This window comes from Oncorhynchus masou, chromosome 10 (genome assembly GCF_036934945.1).
Source record: "Oncorhynchus masou masou isolate Uvic2021 chromosome 10, UVic_Omas_1.1, whole genome shotgun sequence".
NCBI classification, from domain to species: Eukaryota; Metazoa; Chordata; class Actinopteri; order Salmoniformes; family Salmonidae; genus Oncorhynchus; species Oncorhynchus masou.
In genome coordinates, this window is record NC_088221.1 from 33,432,260 (window position 1) to 33,448,749 (window position 16,490).

The 16,490-nt window shown below is 42.0% G+C and overlaps 1 protein-coding gene across 2 annotated transcripts in view; it reads left to right on the plus strand.

Moving 5' to 3' along the window:
- LOC135547557 (SEC14 domain and spectrin repeat-containing protein 1-like) overlaps nt 1–16,490 on the plus strand; it is a 59,821-nt gene that overhangs the window by 17,842 nt on the left and 25,489 nt on the right. For both annotated transcript variants that reach the window (XM_064976664.1, XM_064976666.1), the window contains exons 5-6: nt 3,637–3,727; nt 8,657–8,770. In XM_064976664.1, the coding sequence (XP_064832736.1) occupies nt 3,637–3,727; nt 8,657–8,770 (205 nt within the window). The remainder of the gene's footprint in view (nt 1–3,636; nt 3,728–8,656; nt 8,771–16,490) is intronic.

A 16,490-nucleotide genomic window follows, 5' to 3' on the forward strand; every position in this document is an offset into this window, starting at 1 on the left:
TATAGAATGCCAACATCAAAACGCTGGTGTATTGAGCTTTTGATTGTTCTTATATGTCATTGTGCCAACTCACAATAGCATCACAGAATTATTTAATAGATTAGAATTTTTCTGTCGGCAGGGAAATGCTGCCCAATTTTATCCATGATTAGATTTTTTTCACATTCAAGCCGAATTGGTAGAATGCTCTTGCGCTTCTTTTAATGCCTTTATGGATTTGTTATAGTTTACCTCTTCTATTCTATCTGTCAGAAACAACAGATGGCATTTCAATGGTGGTTATTTTTGCGCCTCTCTCAACTGTGTCGAGAGTGTTTAGATTTCATCACTCACGGCTCTAATATATGTACTTTTTTTATTAATGAATTAATTATTTAAATTTGACCCCAATTGTTAGTAGTTACTATATTGTCGCATCGCTACAACTCCCGTATGGGCTCGGGAGAGACAAAGGTCGAAAGCCATGCGTCCTCCGAAACACAACCCAACCAAGCCGCACTGCTTCTTAACACAGCGCGCATCCAACTCGGAAGCCAGCCGCACCAATGTGTTCGAGGAAACACCGTGCACCTGGCGACCAGGTTAGCGCGCACTGCGCCCGGTCCGCCACAGGAGTCGCTAGTGCGCGATGAGACAAGGATATCCCTACCGGCCAAACCCTCCCTAACCCGGACGACGCTAGTCCATTTTAACAATTTTTCAAGGTAATGATACCCACTTCCACGGAGAGTAGTTATGGTATTTGTACCTTTTAATTGGTCACGGCACCTGATACCTTGTATTAGAACTAATACTGAGGCGTCTGCCAATTTACTACTGGAGAATACAGAAGACCGAATGTTTTATACTGTCACGCCCTGGTCTTAGTATTTTGTGTTTTCTTTATTATTTTGGTCAGGCCAGGGTGTGACATGGGTTAATTATGTGGTGTGTTTTGTCTTGTTTTTTTTGTAGGTATTGGGATTGTGGTATAGTGGGGTTATCTAGGCAAGTCTATGGTTGCCTGAAGTGGTTCTCAATCAGAGGCAGGTGTTTATTGTTGTCTCTGATTGGGAACCATATTTAGGCAGCCATATTCTTTGAGTGTTTCGTGGGTGATTGTTCCTGTCTCAGTGTTTGTTTGCACCAGTATAGGCTGGTTAGGGTTTCACGTTACGTTTTTGTATTGTTCGTGTATCATCTTCATTAAAGATGTATCGAATTAACCACGCTGCATTTTGGTCCGCCTCTCCTTCACCGGAAGAAAACCTTAACATATACCAGTGTCAAGCTTCAAATATCACTGTTGTTTACAAAATGACGGTCCATCTTCTGTCCATAATATAAATCTCTTGTCAATACACACACACTCAGGAAACAAAAAACAAACACACAAAATAAAAGTATTTGGTTAAGAACAACTTCCTTTCTTATAATTTACAAGGAGTCATTTCTTCTCCGTCAAAATATTTTTTAATTACTCTATGTAATTTTACATTTTGTACTCACATGGTAGTTCCTCCTATGCAATTTCCATGTAGGTTTTAAATGTTTTGTATTACATTTGTATTAAATAGTATCTGCAAAACACCAGTCTCAACGTCAACAGTGAAGAGGTGACTCCGGAATGCTGGCCTTCTAGGCAGAGTTCTTTTGCCCATCTTAATATTTTCTTTTTATTGGCATGTCTGAGATATGGCTTTTTCTTTGCAACTCTGCCTAGAAGGCCAGCATTCCGGAGTCACCTCTTCACTGTTGACGTTGAGACTGGTGTTTTGCGGGTACTATTTGATGAAGTTGTTCTGTTGTACGAGATCTTCAGTTTCTTGGAAATTTCTCGCATGGAATAGCCTTAATTTCTCAGAACAAGAATAGACTGACGAGTTTCAGAAGAAAGCTCTTTGCTTCTGGCCACTTTGAACCTGTAATCGAACCCACAAATGCTGATGCTCCGGATACTCAACTAGTCCAAAGAAGGCCAGTATTATTGCTTCTTTAATTAGCACAACAGTTTTCAGCTGTGCTAACATGATTGCAAAATGATTTCTAATGATCAATTTGCCTTTTAAAATGATAAACTTGGATTAGCTAACACAACGTGCCATGGAACACAGGAGTGATGGTTGCTGATAATGGGCCTCTGTAAACCTATGTGGATATTCCGTTAAAAATCAGCCGTTTCCATCTACAATAGTCATTTACAACATTAGCAATGTCTACACTGTATTTCTGATCAATTTGATGTTATTTTAATGGACAAAAATGTGCTTTCTTTCAAAAACAAGGAAATGTCTAAGTAACCCCAAACTTTTGAACGGTAGTGTAAATAGTAAAGTAAAGTACATATCCCACTAAAAACTACTTAAGTAGTACTTTCAAGTATTTTTACTTAAGTACTTTACACCACTGTATAAAGTGGTGGTCCCATGTTTCATGAGCTGAAATAAAAGATCCCAGAAATGTTCCATATGTACAAAAAGCTTGTTTCTCTCAAATGTTGTGCTCTAATTTGTTTACATCCCTGTTAGTGGGCATTTTCCTTTGCCAAGAGTATCCATCCACCTGACAGGTTTGGCATATCAAGAAGCTTATTTAAACAGCACGATCACGCTGAGGACAATAAAAGGCCACTCTAAAATGTGCAGTTTTGTCACAAAACACAATGTCACAGATGTCTCAGGTTTTGGGGGAGCATGCAATTGGCATGCTGACTGCAGGAATGTCCACAAGAGAATTTAATGTTAATTTCACTTCAATAAATTACCTCCAAAGTTGTTTTAGAGAATTTGGCAGTAGGTTCAACCAACCCCAGAACCGCAGACCACGTGGATGGCGTTGTGTTGGCTAACGGTTTTCTGATGTCTACGTTGTGACATTGGGGACGGTGGGGTCATGGTATTCGCAGGCATAAGCTACTGACAACGAACACAATTGCATTTTATCGATAGCAATTTGAATTCACAAAAATACCATGACGAGCTCCTGAGACCCATTGTTAGGCCCATTTTTTTAAGGTATCTGTGACCGACAGATACATATCTGTATTCCCAGTCATGTGAAATCCATAGATTAGGGCCTAATTTATTTATTTTATAAATTAGTTAATTTATTTATATTTTGAATTTATTTATATCAATTGACTGATTTCCTCATATGAACTTTGACGTTGATGCATGTTGCGTTTATTTTTTTGTTCAGTACTCTGTATATTGAGTTAAGGATAGGTTGCTGATAGGTGGCTCCATTGCATTTGAAAAAGCACTTGTATAGCAACACTATTGCATACTCATTGGCCTCTCAGCATTCTATTTGGATTGAGATAGTTCTGCTACATTAGTCTGTAGGAGAGATGACCAAAATAATATGCTAAGAAGGATCACGCTATGTAAGCTTATGTCTCCTGCATGATGATCACACACTTCTGTTCAGTATTTACCTTGGCTTTATGGTCCTCTGTGGCTCAGTTGTTAAGAGCATGGCACCAAGGTTCTGGGTTCAATTGCTGTAGTCATGCTTGCTTTATCTGCATATATGAAACTGTCTTATTTAAGGGCCAGATTGGGATCCTTGGTGTCAGATTCATGGAGCAAGAGCACACATTATTACAGGTAGATGTAATCACCATGTTTCTTTCCCTATCTTCTCTCCTCTCTTCAGTGACAAGTGTAAAGCAAGAGGCTTCACAGTCATCGTGGATGGACGGAAGTCTCAGTGGAACATAGTGAAGACGGTGGTGCTCATGTTGCAGGTAGGAATTGATAGAAGAAAGGGTTCATGTTGCAGGTAGGAACTGATAATTAGGGCAGATGTGTTCCTTTAAGGATAAAACCACAGTTTACCCCCACACTACAGCGAGATGAAAGTCCATATTTCTGTGGATCAAATAGAAGAAGGCCTGTCTAACTACTCCCTTTGTAATGTATAGTGGAATACATTACAGTCATATAGAGTGAATACTAATAAAATCATCTACAATTTGACAGAATGATGACTCATATAGGGCAAGGACATGGAGTTTATTGCAGTCAGTCAGTTGCTACTGTCTGTGTTATACTCTGCATAGAAACAGTCAGGAGATTATAGCCGTCTGCTATAACAGATTCTTGAAGGGGAGGGTGTGGTAAGGTTGGTCGATATGGCCTAAAGATCATATCTAGATTTTTTCAAATTTATGGGTGATTTACGCTATATATATATATATATATAGATAAAAAAAAATGCTTTCTCTAAATAAGCTTTGTTGCACAATTAAAGATAAATATACTGCATTTCAAACACTCAGGAATAATCTAATGAATTCAGGGCTTGTAAAATGATATCAAGGCTAAATATAAGCCGTCCACTACCACTAATCATTTAATTATTTTATCAGAATAGTTTAACCTGCTTTTTTTTGCAATAATCACTAATCTGGCTTTCACATCTGTCTGTGAACATTATTTATTTTTAACAGATTTAACCAGAACCATGCAATATGCACATCCACTAATAATGACCTTCTGGTAGCAGCAGTAGTGGATTTAGGTATGGGCGACACGGGCAGCCGCCCAGGGCAGCTCAGGGCACCCATACAAACATTTTTGGAATGGGGACATTTGCACGATCGGTTTTCTATCGCTCATTTGCACGTCACGTCAATGATATCATGTCACCGTGTGGGACTGTGGGTCAATTAACCTTGTCGGAGTGGGCGCCTGATTCTAGTTGGTGAGCTAGGCAGGCTACTGCCTGGGAAGGTCTCCCACTCAGAAGTACGAGATGGGGAGGGGGCGGGGGTAGGTTGACCTCAGGTCTCCCCACTTGAAGCCCTAGGTAGGGGGAGCGGTGGAATCAATCAATTAGCGCTCCTCTAACTTTGTACAGTACTAAAACCAGTCACACTATGAAATGCTGTCAAATAAACCACAATTAATTCGTAATACTGTGAAAATATATATAGTTTCACAGACATATTGTTGCATTTTTTTCTGGTTTGTGCGAAATTGTTAAGAATAATATAAAACAAGTCTGCACACCACCAAGGTGAATTGGTTTAGTCTTGAGTCTTGGTTGACAGTGTTGGGGGATGGGTAATGTATTGATGCTCGAATGTCAAATCTACACAAATGGATAAGAAAAGGTCTAAGCCATCAGTTTAGGAAAAAGATGAAAGAAGAAGAGGAGAAACTCACAAAAGATAAAGGTGTGTAGCTACTTAAATGACGTCTATATTATGCTGATATTTTGTATCTTTTGCGATATATTGAGTCTTTTGGGATGCGTTGAAACGGGAGTTCGCCGAGGGAGCCATACAACCTAGAACCGCTACTGGGTAGCAGGCATTATAGAAATGTAACATAGGTCTCATAAACAATCTCTCTAGGACAAGCCCACGTGATAGTGAGTAGCCAGCTAATCTGTATATTTCAAGTCTCGCCACCTTGGATGTATTTGCTTGCTAACAAGGTAGAACAGTTGAACTGTTATGAATACATCCTCCTGTCTGTCCAACTGTTTAAACAACAGCCTGTTCACTTTGTTTAGATGTTGAAATCAAGTGGACTACCTGGATGAGAAGATGCTTATTTCTCAGAATGAGAACGTGTTGCCAATTCCTTATATAAATGTGACTTTTTATCCTCATTGCACATTTTTAAAACACAGACTAGACAGCTGCTAGCACATAAGAGTCTGGCTAAAATGCTGCTAGCATACATCATGGTACCGGAAATGCTGTTAGCAGAAACTAAGCATACATTTCCCAAAATCATGTTCATTGATACTCCTGTTTTAGTATGGTCTGCTCTGTTTTACATTTGGGGAGTTGAGACATAAAAAGGGTATCGCAAAAAAAAAGTTAAGTCTTGTCTATTACAGTAAAATAATATCTTAATGTGTCCATATGACCGATTCTGTTGAACCAAACCTCAAATGCAAATAGCGAGTTGAAACTGCTTATGGTCAGAGAGGAAGAAGTGATCTTTTAGTAGAGCCCTGCACTGGCATGAATTTTAAGCCTGAGTCCTACCCAGGCCTGCGACATTCAGCCCTACCCTACCCAGGTCCGATTGCATCTACTAAATTTAAAGCCTGGCCCGGCCCGAAACCCGAAATAACCTCCTCTATTAGTAAATCCATTAGCTGCTCCTCTCTTTCTGTCACTTTCTGTCTGTGAGCAGGCAGGTCATGGCACTCTGAGTCTGAGTATCTATAGCAACGGCTCGGCTTAGGCTGCTCTGCTCCAGGACGAGACATGAGAGAGCAGTGAGCTGTTAGCTACTTTTTGCCGCTCTAAACTCAAGGAACATTATTATTTTCTGTGAAATAATCTCTCCTGTTTTATATTTGACGAGGTTGAATCACTTCTGACATCATGTTATGATCTTAGTCAGATATGACTGTACTGTGCAGCAGAGCACGAGCAAATGTCTCAGCTTCAAAATGTTAGTGATCAATGTATTGATACCCGAGCCCTGCCCGTACCTTAGTTATTGATGAAAAAACAGACCTTTACCCTTCCCAACCAATGTATAATGTCGGGCTCGAGTTCTAATCTTTCATCGTGGTTGTCTGAGTGGCAGGGGGAGGGGCTTGGTGTCTGTGTGTGAGTGGGAAGGTGCACACAGCACAGATGGAGTGAAGGAGACGAGGCCAAAAAGACAAATGGCACAAAAAAATGATACAGGCTTTTGGAACATCACGCTAAGACATTAATTCAAATGAATTCGATATAACGCCCAGTCCTAGAGTGAGGATATAAAAATACTTTCACATGAGGATGTGTTCTGTTCCCAATGGCCTATTTAACAATGTTCAGTAGATTTAACCCTTTAAAACCCATGTCTCTTTATCTTTAATTATCCCAGTGAATATTCATGATTGTAACGATGTAGCCATTTCCTGCAGTCAAATGGCCTAGTGGCCCCATGGGTGGAATGTTATTCATATTTTTCATAATTTCATAATTCATAAACATATATGTTTTTATGAAGTGAAAACCTGGTGTTTCTATGTCAAGCAGTTTTGTTATATTTCAGTCTTCTGTGATGTATATAAATTATAGTATTGGGATGCAAACTCAACATGGAATACATGTCAACTCTATATCTGACATGGTACAGGAGTCTTCTGTTTTTAAGGCCATAACCGTGTGTGTAAGATACTTTTGTTTCAAAGTAGATTTGTTTAAGACTACCAAGAAGCACTCTGTGTGACCCTGATTTATCCCATTGCAGTAAAAGGCTGATGATTAATTAGCAGAGTATACAATAGAGGAGCAGATGTCTGAGTGAGAAGCAGACAGACGTGGACATGAAGTTGCCACAGGGGAACCATCTCGGCCTACCTCCACCACATTAACAGCTCTCTGCCAATCAGAACGTGACAAAGAGCCTTGGAGGAGAAATAAAATGGTGGTCCCAACCCAGATGTTGCATTCTGTCTGTGCCATAAAACATTAGTGATGAGCTATGTAGTTAAATATGGTGCAATATGCATTATGCATGGTCCCTGGCAAATAATATAAAAGAATAAAAGAAATAGACATCTCAGATCAAATCCATCCCCAGCAGTCAAAGTGAAAAGTAATTTGAAGAAGAGTAGTCTAATCGATCTCCTGACTGGGCTGTGTAATTTCTCCATCTGCCTAATTATGCCTTTAAACAATGTTTTCCCCTGAAGTCCAGGCTCTGGTTTGGGCTCATTAGGGCAAATTAGCCAAACATTTGACAACTAAAAATGTGCATTTCGTATTGGACAAGTCCAGCTTGTCCCTGCTGTTTCAGTCAGTTTTGTCCATTTGATGCCTAGTGAACAGGACCCAGGCTCTGACCTCCATCCACTTTGCAGTGTGGCCTATGTCAGCAGACAGACTGAGCTCTGTTTGTCTCTGCTGTAGTCTGCAGTCTGCCTGCCCCGGACCTGGGTTCAAATACTATTTGAAATTATTCCAAATATTTTAGCTGTGCCTGGTTGAGCTTAATGAACCAATAGTAGAGTCCCAAAACTGGCAGGCTAGGCAGGCGAGAGCAAAGTATTTTAAAGATTTCAAAAACTATTTGAACCCAGTCTGCATTCTGCCCTGTCTGCACAGACCTGGTTTTGTCACTGCAGATTGGCTATACAGTCCCCTGCTATCTATAGACCTCTGCAGAAACAGGACCAGAATAGATAGGATGACAGTATGAAATGTACATTCTGTCTGACACACTAATCTGCCTGCCACTGTCTGGGGAAATTCCTGCAGGATTTCATGAAAACTGTGATGCACTACAGGGTTATATATATTTATATATTTTTTACACTCTTAGAAAAAAGGGTTCCAAAGGGTTCTTCGGCTGCCCCCATAGGAGAACCCTTTTTGGTTCCAGGTAGAAAGAACTCTTTTGGGTTCCATGTAGAACCCTCTATGGAAATGGTTTTTACATGGGTAAAATGGTTCTTCAAAAGGTTCTCCTTTGGGGATAGCCGAAGAACCGTTTTATGTTCTAGATATCAAAAAAACCAAAAGGTGCTAAAGAGTGTACCAGTGTCATTCAATTTGAAACTCTGCTTACAAACATCTTATAAACCATCAGTAACTGTATGTTAACATTACATTAACCTATCGGTTTATTTCTGTGTCCAAGAACCACCCAAAGCCTATACCATTTTGCTAAAGAAATACTATTTCATTTTGATATCATCCCATTTTCTGTAGAATGTGATTCCAGCAGAGGTGTCCCTGGTGTGTGTGGTGAAGCCTGATGAATTCTGGGACAAGAAGGTCACTCATTTCTGCTTCTGGAAGGAGAAGGACAGACTAGGCTTTGAGGTGAGTGTCTTGTCTCTATCTCACTTTCTCCTTCTCTCTCTCTAGCCCCCTTCTTGCTCATCTCTCTCTCTACATCTCTCCCTCTCTTTCTCCCCCCTAACTCTCTCCTAATAATGTTATATCTCTGAGCAGCAGAATCATATCCACCTTCACCTCCCAGAGGGACAGATTATGACCAGAATTGAATTTACTTTCCTACACAAACCAATGATTTCTATGTTGGTGGTTGGGCGGCATACAAATTGATAGAGATAGAGAGATGATGCCTTTTATTTTGCTTCAGTCAGTATTATATTTGGCCTTGTGTTGTGAACCCCTTCAGCAATACTGTTCTTTATCTCGGGCCCAGATCTGTTTGTGCTATATATCCAACACATTTGATTGTTGTTATTGCAATGGCTAGGGATTTTCTGATGAATTATTTGTGTGTGTGTGCTCTACAACAGCCCTCAAATATAGCCTATCAATCACCAACATACCCCTGAGGAATTGCTGACCATATGCTATAGACCACTAGGCAAATTAAGCTCTCTGTCAATTGCGACTAATAGATAGATGACCAAGGTCTGTTGTGGTAGACAGCATGGCATCATTATACTTTTTTTAGTGCACTGTGTGGTGATTTAGAAGGTAGAACTTTATTGCAGTAAGTCACCATTGTCTCAGCGCTAGATTAATATGACTTATTAAATATTCATGCATCGTGTTCCATTTCAACCTCCCATATGGCTTCTGTCATCTCTTCCTATACCCCCTGAAGGAATTCAATTAGTAGAGGGGTGGGGGACACACACTCCTCAAGTTTCTATGTTTGTTCTCTGAGATGGGAGAGATGTAGCTAGTATTCCTTGTTTATATTTTAGTGCTAGAAGCCCCTTCACAACAGAGTGATAGTAATGGAAGTATGGAGTATGGATACATGCTAGTTTGTCTGATAGTAATGGAAGTATGGAGTAATGGATACATGCTAGTTTGTCTGATAGTAATAGAAGTATGGAGTATGGATACATGCTAGTTTGTCTGATAGTAATGGAAGTATGGAGTATGGATACATGCTAGTTTGTCTGTATATGGATAAGTTTGTCTGATAGTAATGGAAGTATGGAGTATGGATACATGCTAGTTTGTCTGATAGTAATGGAAGTATGGATACATGCTAGTTTGTCTGATAGTATGGTATACATGGATACATGCTAGTTTGTCTGATAGTAATGGAAGTATGGAGTATGGATACATGCTAGTTTGTCTGATAGTAATGGAAGTATGGAGTATGGATACATGCTAGTTTGTCTGATAGTAATGGAAGTATGGAGTATGGATACATGCTAGTTTGTCTGATAGTAATGGAAGTATGGAGTATGGATACATGCTAGTTTGTCTGATAGTAATGGTATGGAGTATGGACATGCTAGTTTGGATACATGCTAGTTTGTCTAGTTTGTCTGATAGTAATGGAAGTATGGAGTATGGATACATGCTAGTTTGTATGGGTATAAGTTTGGAAGTATGGAGTATGGATACATGCTAGTTTGTCTGATAGTAATGGAAGTATGGAGTATGGATACATGCTAGTTTGTCTGATAGTAATGGAAGTATGGAGTATGGATACATGCTAGTTTGTCTGATAGTAATGGAAGTATGGAGTATGGATACATGCTAGTTTGTCTGATAGTAATGGAAGTATGGAGTATGGATACAGTTTGTCTATGGATACATTAGTTTGTCTGATAGTAATGGAAGTATGGAGTATGGATACATGCTAGTTTGTCTGATAGTAATGGTATGGAGTATGGATACATGCTAGTTTGTGATGTAATGGAAGTATGGAGTATGGATACATGCTAGTTTGTCTGATAGTAATGGAAGTATGGAGTATGGATACATGCTAGTTTGTCTGATAGTAATGGAAGTATGGAGTATGGATACATGCTAGTTTGTCTGATAGTAATGGAAGTATGGAGTATGGATACATGCTAGTTTGTCTGATAGTAATGCAAGTATGAAGCAGGAATACCTGGTAGTTTGTCTGCTAGTAATGGAAGTATGAAGCAGGAATACCTGGTATTTTGTCTGCTAGTAATGGAAGTATGAAGCAGGAATACCTGGTATTTTGTCTGATAGTAATGGAGGTATGAAGCAGGAATACCTGGTAGTAGTAGTTAATCTGACTTTCTGTCTACAGTATGGTCTCCTTCAGCATTGACTAACACTGTCATCATGTTGCTTGGCAACAGTAATGTATATCAAGAGCAGATGCTGGCTGCAGTATAACATTACTGTCTTCAGCATGTCAGCCCAGTGTGTGTGTGTGCGTGCGTGCACGTCTGTGATTGTGTGTGTGTGCGTGCCTTAGTCTTTGTGAGTGTTTATATATGCAAGTGTGTGTGTGGAAAGAGTGTCCTGGAACACACTAATAAATAGACTGCTCAGTAGAGATCTTTCTTGTTGTTTTTGCTTCAACAGTTATGTGTTCATCTGGACCAGCAGTTCCTTCTAATTCTTCCTCACTATAACACCGGTACGACTATGGTGGAAAGTCCAGGCCAGGTCTCCACCGTGCGCATCCCCTCAGAATATGCCGATTTGGCTAGAAGGCGACTCAATTACCACCCCATCGACGGGGGGATTATGCGATAAATCTCCTGGTAGACACAGCACTTCCCAGGAGTCACGTGTATCCTCTGTCACAGGAGGAGACGGCGGCTATGGAAACATATGTCTCTGAATCCCTGGGGCAGGGATACATTCGGCCCTCCACTTCACCTGCCTCCTCAAGTTTCTTTTTTTGAAGAAGAAGGATGGAGGTCTGCGCCTGTGTATTGACTATCGGGGTATCAATCAGATCACTGTGAGGTACAGCTACCCGCTGCCTCTCATCGCCAGTGTGATCGAGTCAATGCATGGGGCGTGCTTCTTCAAAAAATTGGATCTCAGGAGCGCTTACAACCTGGAGCGTATCCGGGAGGGGGACAAGTGGAAGACGGCATTTAGTACCACCTCATGGCACTATGAGTACCTCGTCGTGCCGTACGGGTTGATGAATGCTCCATCAACTACTACTACCGGAGGTTTATCCTGTGTTTTGGTCAGGTAGCAGCTCCCATTACCTCACTGCTGAAGGGGGGACCGGTGCGGCTGCAGTGGTTGGCTGAGGCGGACAGAGCTTTTGGTCACCTGAAGGCTCTGTTTACGTCGTCTCCGTGCTGGCTCATCCGGATCCCTCTTTGGCGTTCATAGTGGAGGTGGACGCGTCTGAGACTGGGATAGGAGCCGTGCTCTCTCAGCGCTTGGGCACGCCACCAAAGCTCCGCCCCTATGCTTTCTGTTCTAAGAGGCTCAGCCCAGCGGAGCGAAACTATGATGTGGGGGACCGGGAGCTGTTGGCTGTTGTCAAGGCTCTGAAGGCGTGGATACATTGGCTTGAAGGGCCTAAACACCCTTTTCTCATCTGGATGGCCACCGCAATCTGGAGTACATCCGGGCGGCGAGGAGACTGAACCCTCGCTCGGCAAGGTGGGTCATGTTCTTTACCCATTTTATTTTCACTCTGTCCTACAGACCAGGTTCCCAGAATGTTAAGGCAGACGCACTGTCCTGGATGTATGACACAGAGGAGCGGTCCATGGATCACATGGATCACCTCTTGCCTGGTGGCACCAGTGGTGTGGGAGCTGGACGCGGACATCGAGCGGGCGTTATGCACAGAGCCCACTCCCCCCCAGTGTCCAGCTGGGCGCCTGTATGTTCCGTCTGCTCTCCGCGACTGTTTGATCTATTGGCCCACACGTCACCCTCCTCTGGTCATCCTGGCATCGGTCAGACCGATGGGAAGTACTGGTGGTCCACCTTGGCCAAGGACGTGAGGGTTTATGTTTTCTCCTGCTCGTTGTGCGCCCAGTGCAAGGCTCCCACCTGCACAGAGGGAAATTACAACCCCTACCCGTTGCACAACGGCTGTGGTCGCACCTGTCGGTAGACTTTCTGACGGATCTTCCTCCCTCACAGGGCAACACCACAATCCTGGTTGTTGTGGATTGGTTCTCTAAGTCCTGCCGTCTCCTCCCTTTGCCCAGTCTCCCTACGGCCCTACAGACTGTGGAGGCCCTGTTCACTCACGTCTTCCGGCACTACGGGGTGCCTGGGGACATAGTCTCTGATTGGGGTCCCCAGTTCACGTCCAGGGTCTGGAGAGCGTTCATGGAACGTCTGGGGGTCTCAGTCAGTCTCACCTCAGGTTTTCACCCCGAGAGTTAAGGGCAGGTGGAGAGAGTAAACCAGGATGTGGGTAGGTTTCTGCGGTCATATTGCCAGGACCGGCCGGGGGAGTGGGCGGCGTTAAACTCACTCCGCCACTCCTCCACTAACCTCTCTCCCTTCCAGTGCATACTGGGGTATCAGCCGGTTCTGGCACCTTGGCACCAGAGCCAGATCGAGGCTGTTTTGTCTTTGGTCGACGTCACCGGCCTTCTAGCCATCGCCGATCCACTTTTCATTTTCCATTTGTTTTGTCTTTGTCTTACACACCTGGTTTCAATTCCCCAATTACTTGTTCATTATTTAACCCTCTGTTCCCCCATGTTTGTTTGTGAGTAATTGTTTGTATGTAATACGGTCCGTTATGTGGGAACGCTTTATTGTATTGTATTTGTCTATTTTGAGTAAATTATGTTTAATTACTCATATCTGCTGTCCTGCGCCTGACTCCGCTACACAAGTGACACACAGACCACATTACAATATGGGAATGTAATAGGGCATGAAAACCCTGTAGAAGCAGTGAAGTCTCCCTCGTAGTGCCTGCCACTTCAATTTCAAAAGACTAGCTATTTGTCTTGTTTTGACATGCATTGCATTGCAAATAACCTTGCACTATAAATCAGTCAGTCACAATTACACACAATATATAATGGATTTAATGATCTCGAACGTGGCCAGTCTATTTTGAGGGGACACAATCTTGTGTTCATGTAATTATCTCACAGTTAGACAAAGTAACACTTGTGGTAGAGACTAGAGAGCTGACTCAATGACTCACAGCTAAACAATAATGCCACTAGTTTTAAACCCTCTGCTTGATCTACCTTTCCGTTTCAAATCACTTCGATTAGGATTCTGAGCTGAGCTTACACCCCAGAGCCCATATTTGAAAAGTGTCTCAGAGTAGGAGTGTTGATCTAAAAGGAAAAACTGATCTTAGATCAACACTCCTGCTCTGAAATGTTTTTCAAGTACTGGCCCTGAGGGTGTAAGCTCAGCTCACATATTAAAGAGGTGGTTTCATGAACAAATGTCTCTATCCAGATGTAATTGATACATACTGGGCTGTGGAAGAGAAGGGAAGGGTCTGTTTTCACTTGATTTTCTTTCTGCTTCTCTTCTCTTTTGGAGGTGTGGCTAAAGTGTTACCCAATCTGCCATCCCAATTTTCACTATAACCATCAGACTGTTTTTTTCCTTCGTCTTTGGAAGCTAATCGCCATATAAATAAATGCACTTGTGAACAGAAAATGTGTGTCTGTGCGAGCCACGTGTGTGTGTTACCTGGCCTTGTTAGTCATATCCCACTGGGCACAGACTTCAATTCAACAACTAGTATGTATCAAGGAGTCAGTCAGTCTGCGTGTGGGAAATTATCAGAATTAAAATCATGTATTGATCATGTGTTGCTTTCTCTGCAGCACGATGATGACTCTGTGTGCATGCATCTGTGTTGTGTTCCTGTGTGTGTGTATCCAGGAAGAGACCAAAGCAAGACAAACCCGTGACATAACATTAGCATTATGATTCCTCTAACTATGTAGTCCTTCAGGGTTGATTCCTCTAACTCTGTAGTCCTTCAGGGTTGATTCCTCTAACTTCAGGGTTGATTCCTATGTAGTTCTTCAGGGTTGATTCCTCTATGTGGTTCTTCAGGGTTGATTCCCTTAACTATGTGGTTCTTCAGGGTTGATTCCTCTCACTATGTAGTTCTTCAGGGTTGATTCCTCTAACTCTGTAGTTCTTCAGGGTTGATTCTCTAACTGTAGTCCTTCAGGGTTGATTCCTCTAACTCTGTAGTTCTTCAGGGTTGATTCCTCTAACTCTGTAGTTCTTCAGGGTTGATTCCTCTCACTATGTAGTTCTTCAGGGTTGATTCCTCTAACTCTGTAGTCCTTCAGGGTTGATTCATCTAACTGTAGTCCTTCAGGGTTGATTCCTCTATGTGGTTCTTCAGGGTTGATTCCTCTAACTATGTGGTTCTTCAGGGTTGATTCCTCTAACTCTGTAGTCCTTCAGGGTTGATTCCTCTAACTCTGTAGTCCTTCAGGGTTGATTCCTCTAACTCTGTAGTCCTTCAGGGTTGATTCCTCTAACTATGTGGTTCTTCAGGATGGATTCCTATAACTATGTGGTTCTTCAGGGTTGATTCCTCTAACTATGTAGTCCTTCAGGGTTGATTCCTCTAACTCTGTAGTCCTTCAGGGTTGATTCCTCTAACTCTGTAGTCCTTCAGGGTTGATTCCTCTACTCTGTAGTTCTTCAGGGTTGATTCTTCTAACTATGTGGTTCTTCAGGGTTGATTCCTCTCACTATGTAGTTCTTCAGGATTGATTCCTCTAACTCTGTAGTCCTTCAGGGTTGATTCCTCTAACTCTGTAGTCCTTCAGGGTTGATTCCTCTAACTCTGTAGTCCTTCAGGGTTGATTCATCTAACTCTGTAGTCCTTCAGGGTTGATTCCTCTATGTGGTTCTTCAGGGTTGATTCCCTTAACTATGTGGTTCTTCAGGGTTGATTCCTCTCACTATGTAGTCCTTCAGGGTTGATTCCTCTAACTCTGTAGTCCTTCAGGGTTGATTCCTCTAACTCTGTAGTCCTTCAGGGTTGATTCCTCTATGTGGTTCTTCAGGGTTGATTCCATTAACTATGTGGTTCTTCAGGGTTGATTCCTCTCACTATGTAGTTCTTCAGGGTTGATTCCTCTAACTCTGTAGTCCTTCAGGGTTGATTCCTCTAACTCTGTAGTCCTTCAGGGTTGATTCATCTAACTGTAGTCCTTCAGGGTTGATTCCTCTAACTATGTAGTCCTTCAGGGTTGATTCCTCTAACTCTGTAGTCCTTCAGGGTTGATTCCTCTAACTCTGTAGTCCTTCAGGATTGATTCCTCTAACTATGTGGTTCTTCAGGATTGATTCCTCTAACTGTAGTCCTTCAGGGTTGATTCCTCTAACTATGTAGTCCTTCAGGGTTGATTCCTCTAACTCTGTAGTCCTTCAGGGTTGATTCCTCTAACTCTGTAGTCCTTCAGGGTTGATTCATCTAACTGTAGTCCTTCAGGGTTGATTCCTCTAACTATGTGGTTCTTCAGGATTGATTCCTCTAACTCTGTGGTTCTTCAGGATTGATTCCTCTAACTCTGTAGTTCTTCAGGATTGATTCCTCTAACTCTGTAGTTCTTCAGGGTTGATTCCTCTAACTATGTGGTTCTTCAGGGTTGATTCCTCTAACTATGTGGTTCTTCAGGGTTGATTCCTCTAACTGTGTAGTCCTTCAGGGTTGATTCCTCATTTTTCCAAAAATTGTTTACAGACAGATTATTTCACTTTTAATTCACTGTATCACAATTCCAGTGGGTCAGTAGTTTACATACACTAAGTTGAATGTGCCTTTATTAAACAGCTTGGAAAATTCCATAAAATTATGTCATGGCTTTAGAAGCTTCTGATAGGCTAATTGACATCA